The 9,175-nt window shown below is 47.4% G+C and overlaps 1 protein-coding gene across 16 annotated transcripts in view; it reads right to left on the bottom strand.

Annotated features, from left to right (window-relative positions):
• Positions 1-8,766, bottom strand: part of COL13A1 (collagen type XIII alpha 1 chain) — an 81,105-nt gene extending 72,339 nt beyond the window's left edge. For 6 of the 16 annotated variants that reach the window (XM_031554380.1, XM_031554387.1, XM_031554390.1 and 3 more), the window contains exons 1-2: positions 7,774-8,763; positions 1,071-1,140 (exon numbers count right to left, since the gene is read on the bottom strand). In XM_031554380.1, the coding sequence (XP_031410240.1) occupies positions 1,071-1,140; positions 7,774-8,076 (373 nt within the window). In that variant the 5' untranslated portion in view covers positions 8,077-8,763. Of the gene's footprint in view, positions 1-1,070; positions 1,141-7,773 lie in introns of all 16 variants that reach the window. The other 10 variants (XM_031554379.1, XM_031554383.1, XM_031554385.1 and 7 more) reach the window with 5 other exon arrangements.
• Between the last annotated feature and the right edge of the window lie 409 nt (positions 8,767-9,175).

Raw genomic sequence — 9,175 nt, 5'->3', positions numbered from 1 at the left:
CAGTAAAGACGGACTCTTTTATCACTTCTTTGACTGAAGACAGGCCCCTTTATCAATTCTTCTACAAGTGTCCCGTTGCTGATCATACTAAAATGCACTTTGCCATTTACATTACCAAACACTGTAAAATACCAAGAGAGCCAAGAAAGAAACCACAGAAAATGCAAATGCAAGTCTTAGATACTTATTCAAGCACAACTTTCCCTGCCCCTTTCTTTTTGAGATGAAGTTCAGCTACTCAGTTTGGTTATACACATTCAAGCTCTTCCAAAACTTCAACAAGTTTAGAAGAATGCTGGCTACCCTACACATCCATTTCTTCTACACAGTGAAATGTACCAAAAGACAATGAGGAAGGCTGTATGATTCATAGAAATGGAATGAAATGCCATTCACAAATGTTTTTTCCATAGCAATTTGTCACTTATTGTATTGAAACCACTTCAGAAGAAGTGTCTCAAAGAGCCTTTTGATATTAGCATGATTAAAAACATAACGTAATTAAGCAGTCCCATAAGATTTCTGTATGTTATGAGTAGGACCTTCAGTGACCACTTCATTCAACTACCCTAACATATGGGTGCTTGTAAGAGAAGGCTATTATTCTGCAGGATGCCTCAGATAGTTGTATAACACAAGGAATTCAAATCTCCTTGCTCAGAGCAATTTTGTCTCACTAAAATTCAGCTATTCAGCTTTGGCACTGGGTCTAGCCTCTGTGCCTCAAACCCTTCTCAAATTACCCAAAAAGATACAACTCCTAAGAGTTATTCTGCCCTCCTCAACATTGACACCTAAAGCTAATGGGAACATTTGCCCCCTGGATGCATCTTTCTCTCTTCATTGACTACCCAGATGACTTTCTGGATATCTGTAGGTTTTCCTGCTGTTTTTGTCATATGCATAATTAGCATTTACGTATGTACTCATTATGTGCTTGTCCACGTTCATTTCCTATAGCCCAAGCATGCGTAACTTCACATTCATATACGATACAGCATTATACAAGCTTTCAATGAGAAGCAAACAAAAAACACTCTTCCAAGGTGCATGCAGTCACAGACCCCTACCTGCTGGGCAGTTGCATCGCTGGTGTGTCTCTCGAACTTCTCGATGTCTCGGCAAGTGAAACTTCAATTTCTGTTAAGGAAGGAAAAAGAGTAAAAGGAGTCACTAGCACTGCTGAAACCCAAAGCCTCAAATTCTTGGAAAAGTGGGATTGGAAGACAATACCCAAGCAGAAACGGGAGAGAGAGAGCAGACCAGCTTGGGAATGGAAAGAGGCATTAGAGTTCATAGTCTTTAACTAGGGTTTGATTAGAAGCAGACTGACAGTTTCATAATGGCCTCCAAATGTGGTCCTTCTGACAGGCGTTACAAAGTCAAGAGCCATTAGTGGGGATCGCATCCTCGTGAGAAAGCTGCATTTCTCAGAAGACCCACTTGGAAGACAGAAAAATAGAGATGTGAAGAAGCTACTCTTCCCTCCACAGTAGACTTCATATACCCACAGATACACTTGGACAGGCAGAAAGGTTGCATCAGAAATTACAGCTGACAGTGGCCTGAAAACAGCAATAGCATTTTATTAAACCATCAAGGGCTTTGAAGTTTAATGTTACCACAGCACAGAACAAAACAAAACCTAATGAGAGCCTTCACAAGGTGGAATCACGTAAAAATGTTCGTTTCCAATGAATTAGTATTTCTAATAGAGCTGGTGTGTTGGTCCACCCATGGCCACGGCCTCCTCGCTCAATGGAAATGTCAATAAAACTGTCCCATATCCAGCGCAAAATGCATTTTGGGGTCAACATCCACACTACCTCTTGTAGACATAATTAAAATAACTGCAATTTAGTGAAGAAAATGCAAATCAATCCAAGTAAGTTATTTATTAATGCCTGTGAACCACACTTGGTTAATGATTTGAGCTGCTTTGAGAATACTGAGCTGCAAGGGTGTTGTGCTGAGGAGAGCCTCTCTCTTACCAGGTAACCCTCAAGCCCAACTGTGCAAGCTGTATCTTCTTATAGTCCAATCTACTTCATAGTCAGGGCTGATATTGAGAAAGAAATAGTCCTATGCTGGGCTAAAAGAAGACCATGCCCAGGATCATATACAATTGATCTGATTATCACAAGTTAATGAGAAGTGTCCTGCAAGTAAGAATCAGTTTGGAGTTTTATCAGTTTTATTTTAGGAAGGAAAAAAAAAGGCACATTTCTTCCTAGGTCAGAGAGCGGTAGAACTGGCTGGAATGCTTCTATTTTTCACTTTAAAAGGACTGGCTTCCTTATTGCAAGTCTAAATCAAAATTAGTTGTTAGAACTGACCAGAAATTGAATATGTCCAGAGCATCTTTGTTGCACTGTGTGCTGAAATGTTTTGATAGTGACTTGATTTGATATCGGGGAGGGGAGAAGGTTTCACATGAGAAGAGCTGCCAGTTCCCACATAGCCTTTAATCTGTGTTGCTGTCTCAGTCTAAAAGCAGAGATACTTGAATCTTTGCATTTGGGCACGTTCCCATCTAGCTGCCACCCCAAATGGCACAGCTCTGTTCCACAGCACTGTCTGGCTTTGAACATGTTGTGCTAATGGCCAAGCATGAGCACAAATAGGACAGCAGAGCCTTTATTTGGATACTCAGTGGTATGCAGACATAAGCATTCTCATTTCCATCTACACACATGCCAACCAAAATGTCTCAACATGAGACTGCCACATCTGGGTGAGGTTCCTGTATTTGGCAATCAGGCTTCACACAGCTTTCATGATTATACAGGAAGAGTTGGTGGTTCACATGGATGGGGCAGGAAGTCAGTTCCTAATCAGCGAGGGTCTGACATCCTGCCTACAGGAGGACCCTGCAAGGTCCTCTCTGAGGACCAGGGAGGAATAGTCCACAGGTGGGCAGAGTTAGGATTTGCTACAAGAAGCCTTGGCTGCATCTCTTCTCGCACACAAGGAGAAGAACAGCATAACCAGACTTATCAGGGGAAGTGACAACCCAGCAGGACTCAAGCATGACCAGAAGAGGAACAAGAGTGACAGCATTTCCCCACAATTTTATCTGCAGAGTTGGGGGACTGGAAGCAGCCAGGTCTGCTGAAGTAATTTCCCCATGGAAAACAGGCCCTGCAGAAGGGAAGACGGGAGTGCTACTCTGCGGGGCAAGCACTGATACAAAGCGTCCATCAGGCAATCATCAGTGCTGGGCATTTTCCCCATCCCTTGCCATCTAGGTGCCTCCCCAGAGCCCAGGAGCTCCACAGGCCCTGTGCAAGTGGCAGTGCTGCTGGGGGATTGCTCCTCCTTGGCAGGAGTCAAACCTGGCAGGAATTTTGGAACGCCTGGATTTCAGTTTCCTGCAGAGTCTATTTAACAAACACTGACAGCAATAGAAAAAATCCTTGGCTTACAGAGACCTCAGGTCAAATTTGGGCTGAGATGGCAAAGCAAAACAAATTCCCAACGTTTTCTGCTTCCCTCATTACCACTGTGCAAAATCCTGCCTGGCCAGCATGAGAAGCTAGATTTGCTCAAGACAGCAAAAAAAAGAAAAGGCTTTTCTCTAAAAGTGGCTTTTCCAGTACAACAGAAAGCAATCATTTTAGGGCAAAGGCTAACTTTTGTAAGCAAAAATAAAATGATTTGGTCTCTGGAAATCTTAAGTTTTTGTGATCTCCTGAGATCTGTGATTGGCTTTTCACCTGCGTGACATCTAGAGCACTAAGCATCAGAACAGACACTGGCTACCTCTTGCCCAAGCAGAAATGCTAAAAACACTTCTTAGACAGAACATTAGCCTGCCCATATGGCATGCTTGCTCTTGCCTGTCATGCTTTCCAGTGACTTATCTTCCCCCTACATGTATGAAAGGGGGCTGAAGAACCCCGTGCCAGCGGCAGGGCTGACCAGCTCGTTCAAGGGGCCTCCTAAGGCTTGCAACTGTCTATTTTGGATGGGCACTTGAGATTAGGTGAATGAGAGGGCACTTCTTCAAAGGGGGCAGATTAATAGCTCTTTAGCAGATGCAGTTGTTTGCAGTCACCCGGGGAGGTGAAATCATTTCCCACCACTATCTCCAGCAGCTAAAAGAAACATGTCTTAAATAGATAATCTATTACAACCATCAGGAGGATTTCAAGGGCTGGTGGTTCTGTTAACTCTCATTGTTTTATCTCCAATTTTGCTGTTTTTTCTTAAAGGTCCAGTCCCTAGGAACTCAGGACTATGTGTCAGAAGCAAAAGCAAGCAGCGAGCTTTCCTGAATGGAGAGAGAACATGAAGCAGTGCCATCCAGGTTCATCTGCAGGCAGATGAAAGAAAGGGGGATTTAGCTAGCAGAAGAATCAGAAGGAAACACAGAAGAACTCTCATGATTTTATCTTAATGTTTTCCACTCCTAGAAGCAAGGCTTAGAGGAAAATCTTCTGACACTTGGGAATACATTTTTCACTATGGTTCTGAAGATATTTACGCAAACGATGAAAAAAAAAAAGAAAGAAAGAAAGAAAGCTTCAAGTGAGGTGGGAAAGGGAGTTTTCAGGTGTTCCTCCTTTGCTTGCTTAAGTAAGGAGAGTGTCCCAGGGAAATCAGACTACTGGGACAGCAGCGATGACCAAAGCCCCCTTCCCATTCATGGCACAGCCCCTCATTCATTACAGCATCACTAGACAGGTGACAAATACCTTTGATCCAAACCGGAGAAGCCAAGTGCACCCATCAGGGAACAGAAAGGCGTCTGATCTTCCCCCAGGCTTTAGAGGGTACCTGCTTTTGTTTTACTCACACACAACTCCTGCTCTTTTTCCCCGGCCAGCAGCATTAAACCCGTCCTGCTCTCCACCCTGCCAAGCTTTTGGCAAGCAAAGCAGTACCAAATGTTACCCAGCATGGGAAAGGACCTTGTTTTCTTCTTTGGAAAGTTTTCTCTCTACTACTAATGCCAGTAGTGAGTTTATTTGTGCTCTTTATATGATTTTCTGTTGCCCCATAAATGCAGAGGAATTTCTACGCGGAGCCAAAGTTCTCTCTGAACTACCCATTCTGGCCCACTCCACACAGACATTTTCGGGGGAAAACAGTCAATTTGTGCCTTGCAGAAAACTCCCCTCTGGTGTTTGCTGACACCAAGAAGAGCAAAGCAGTGCTGGCCAGGCTGCCTCACAGAAAGAATCTGCCAACCTCTCCCCACTTGTCCTGCTGATCTGAGATGGAACATTCCCACCAGTTGGCTTAAACTTAATGCTTTATACAAACCAACCCATCTCCTCTCCCTGTCAGTTTTGCTTTATTTCTGTTCGTCCAGCAGGCATCTGCCACATCTCTGGCATTTTGCACTTCTTGGTGCAATCCTTATGGTGTCCCCAAGGCTGTCCACACACCCTGGGGACACCCAGATGTGAACACGTCACACCCTGGAGGGCACCATATGTTCTAGCTCACAGCAATATGAGTTTAAGCACAACCTTAGAACTCCTCTATCAGGCTTCAGAAGCTTTGCTTCTTACGTTCCGCCAGCTCATGGGCAGACAAGATAGTGAATGGATAGCAATGAGGAGCAACAGAGATTTAACTCACCCATAGCAAAAGCTGGAGCATGCCCTGGGCAATAGCCACTGGCTCTCAGCACCTTGCCTTCTCCTGCTGTGCTCACCAGCAGCACTCCCCCAAACTCACCAAATTTCAAGGGCTGACCTCAGCCTTGCTTCAGTGCCCTCCTACGTCCATCATCTCCCACTTCCCCACCCATCATGGCAAGCTCCTTGCAAAGCTGAGGCTTCTTTAAAGCCTTGCTACTTTTTTTTTCTGTGTGTGTGTGTGTGTGATGGATAATGTGGAGTTGGAAGCTGTGAAACCCATTAAGGTCAAAACAGGAGGAAACTGTGGCAGTGAAGCAGCAAGGCAGGAGGAGGAATGAATATCTCATATTCACACCCACCACAGCCATTCTGGCCCCAGCCACTGTTTCCCCAGCCCAAGTCACCACTGTCTCTTATTTTCCAAGTCTTTCTTCTTTCATTCTTTCCCTGTTCCCTTCCTTCTTTTCTGTTTTTCTCTCTTGTTCTTGCCCCTCACCATCCAGTCCGGGAGATCATAAAACTTAACCTCACTTCAGACATAAAAAAAAGAACGGTGGGAATGTGTGTTTTCCTTCCCTAAGCAAAAGCCCCACGTACCAACCCAACATCGTAGCAGATCTCCACCCTGCACCTTGAGCTGCTTGCCCCATGCCACCACCTCCAAAACGGCTGCTTCAGGAGCTGAGCCAAAGCAGGCAGAGAGGGCAAGGAAGGTTCTGCAGTAGGATGCACAGCCCTCCTACTACTCCTGCAGGCAGCAGCTCTCCCTGGATGTTAAAAACTCAAGACCTGAGCCAGGCATCTCCTGCCTGGGCTCTGGTGCCTTTCTCCAAGCTGTTTTTGATGCTTTAGCCAAGCAGACAGCTGACAGTTCCAGCAATATCAGTCATGGAAGCAGCAGCCCCTGTTCCGTGGCTGCTCCCTGCACAGGCTGTGGGGCTGGGACCACCACAGGGCTGCTCAGAAAGCAGCGGTGCTGCCGGGCATGTGGGCAGTGCGATAGCCCCATTTCCTTGCTAAGCTGGGCTATAAAAAGGCAGAAAGGTGCCACAGGCATGAGGACGCCCTGTCCATCCGGCCCCCCGGCGCTGCTCCCAGGAGGGGTCCTGCAGCACGTCTCAAATCACCCAGGATAAACCCTGGCTTCCCCTGAGGCTCACACAAGCAGCGATGAGGAGGACACTACACATCATCCTCTGCCCGCTGGTGGGAATGCAATCCCTGCACAAGGGTGCAGCTATGCAGTACAAGTCTGGCCAGTGGCACTTGCACTTACTCTCCTCACAGCTCTCCACTCTGGGATGTTGCCTGTGTAGCCTCTGATGTACCAAAATGACTTCAACATCCTGATGAAGCAAGGGCTTCTGCAGGGAGCTCCCTCTGGGGATAAAGACCCCCAAACAAACCCCACTGGCATCGGCACAGTGAAAGGAAAGGCTTTACCAGATCAATGGTGGAAATCTGTGCTTTTCTACCCTCCTTACTGGCTCAAGCTCAGGCTTCTTTAGCAGCAGCTCTCCTGTCCTCAGCCTTAGAGGAATAGCCTGTTGGATGTAGTGGGGTTTGGATGGGACCCAAACGGGTGTAGCATGGCCATATGCTTTGCAGCGATGTCCCAGCAGTACCAGAAATGATCTTGGCAGCACCAGCACATCTCATTCCCCAAGCCAAGCACAGCGGAAAGGGTCAGGGCTAGCACAACAGAGAAGCCAGCCTGTCACGACTTTGGCCTTTTTGCAGCTACCTGCTGCTACAGCACAGCTTGAGCTTTCCCTCCTCTCATTGTCACACCAGCTATAGTGTACCTTGCCTGTCCCTCTCCCAGGTCTCAAACCTACACTGAATTCACAAATTTAATCTCCAGCCTCAGCTGTCTAAGCAGGCAATGCCACCGGTCACCAAACAGAGAGAGCGAGAGGCTCTTCCCCCCTGCAGGGAATGGGAATGAGGTTTCCCCTTTTGCAAAGAGCTAGGGCTCAGACACAGCATGGGCTAGGGCTGAGGGAAGCAAACACTAGGCAGGTTTGGGAGGTGGGAGGGACCTGAAAGCCTGATAGCAGCATCACTCCCACAGAAATACATTTCTAAAGCGGGGAGAAACATGCAATGCAAATATATGTGTGCACATGCATTAAAACGTATAGTAAGGCATATCATCCACGTAAAATGAAAGGACACCAACCTCATCAAGCAGTTGGTCAACTCTTCCCAAAATAGCCGTCTCCATTTGGTCTGCTGAGAGCCAGGCAGGGAGCTGCGTGGATCTGTCTGCTTCCAAGTGGGACACCCGGGATTGCAGATCAGAGGTCCGAAAGTACAGCAGGAGGCTGAGCACCAGAGAGAGCAGGGAGATGCCGGGCAGCCCCGAGCCCAGCAGCAGCGGGAGGCGGCAGCATCTCTCCCCGTCTCCGGTCCTGGGGGGAGCCACGCACCCCCTTTCAAAAGCTGCTTCACCAACACCCTTCCAGCTCTTCTCCTCCAACATTCCCTCCCTATCCTGAGAAACAATAAATAAATAAATAGAATAAATAAAGCCTCCCTCCTATTCCAAGAAGCACAATCCAGAAGGCATAGAAAACAAACGTCCAAGGGGATCCCGGTGCCACCAAATGACAGTTAACAGCAAGAATGACAAAAGTGGACGGGGGTGTCTAAAAAATGCAAAATAAAAACACACGCATACAAAAAGGGGTGCAGAAAAAAAAGAAAAGAAAAGGAAAAAAAAAAAAAGGATCCAACTGCAGCAAAGATTCGGAGAGAAAAAAAATCTTATGAGATTTTTTTTTCCTGTCTTTCAGTCTTTTGAGTCGCTGGTAGGTTTTGATTTCCTTTTAAGCTGCCAGTTTCAGTCCTTCGCAGACCGGCCAGGAGCTCACACATGAAAGTCCCCATTAGAGAGAGGTAATTCTCAGCTGTTCCGGCGACGCTGCGCTCTGGCTGATCGTGGCTCCTCTGTAACATGACACACTCCCTCCAAAAGACGGGGCTGGGATGAGCGAGCCGCGGCTTCCCAAAGTAACCTCCTCTGCTCGCCCGCTCTCTCCACCTCTCCTTCTCCGCATGATTTATTTATTTATGCAAAGCGCCGGGGTGGGATCGGGCTGTGAGACGCCCCGGTCCCGCTCGGTCTCCGAACCACCTCTCCGCCGCCAGCCCTTCCCTTTGAAGTGGCTCTCGCTGAGGTTATTTATAGCGGCAGGAAAGAGATTGTAAAGCAGAGGCTGGGCTCGCACCAGCCTGCGCCTTGCTTTCCTCCCAGCAGTCAGAGTGCGCAAATGGGATGGCACAAGTGGGCTGCCGAGCCCCCAGCCGGACCCCAAGGCGGCACCAAGGAAATGGGCCATGGGGTACTTTGACTCCAGGATTTGGGAGGAGCAGCTGGGGATCAAAGCCAAGAGTCAAGGATGCTCGCAAAAACTTAACCAAAGGCAGAGGAGATTGATGCCCCAGGCAGGCAAACCACAGCACGAGGTGGGGAACACCTGGGGCTTGAGCTGGTCCTAAGACCCAACAAGCCCCGGGAACGCAGACGTTCAGAGGAATTAATCTGCTGAGGCCTTTTAGTGAAGCAGAGCTTCTCATCA

This window comes from Meleagris gallopavo, chromosome 8 (genome assembly GCF_000146605.3).
Source record: "Meleagris gallopavo isolate NT-WF06-2002-E0010 breed Aviagen turkey brand Nicholas breeding stock chromosome 8, Turkey_5.1, whole genome shotgun sequence".
Taxonomy (NCBI): Eukaryota; Metazoa; Chordata; class Aves; order Galliformes; family Phasianidae; genus Meleagris; species Meleagris gallopavo.
The sequence above is the reverse complement of the archived record's forward strand: the minus strand, read 5'-3'. Positions and strand labels throughout refer to the sequence as shown.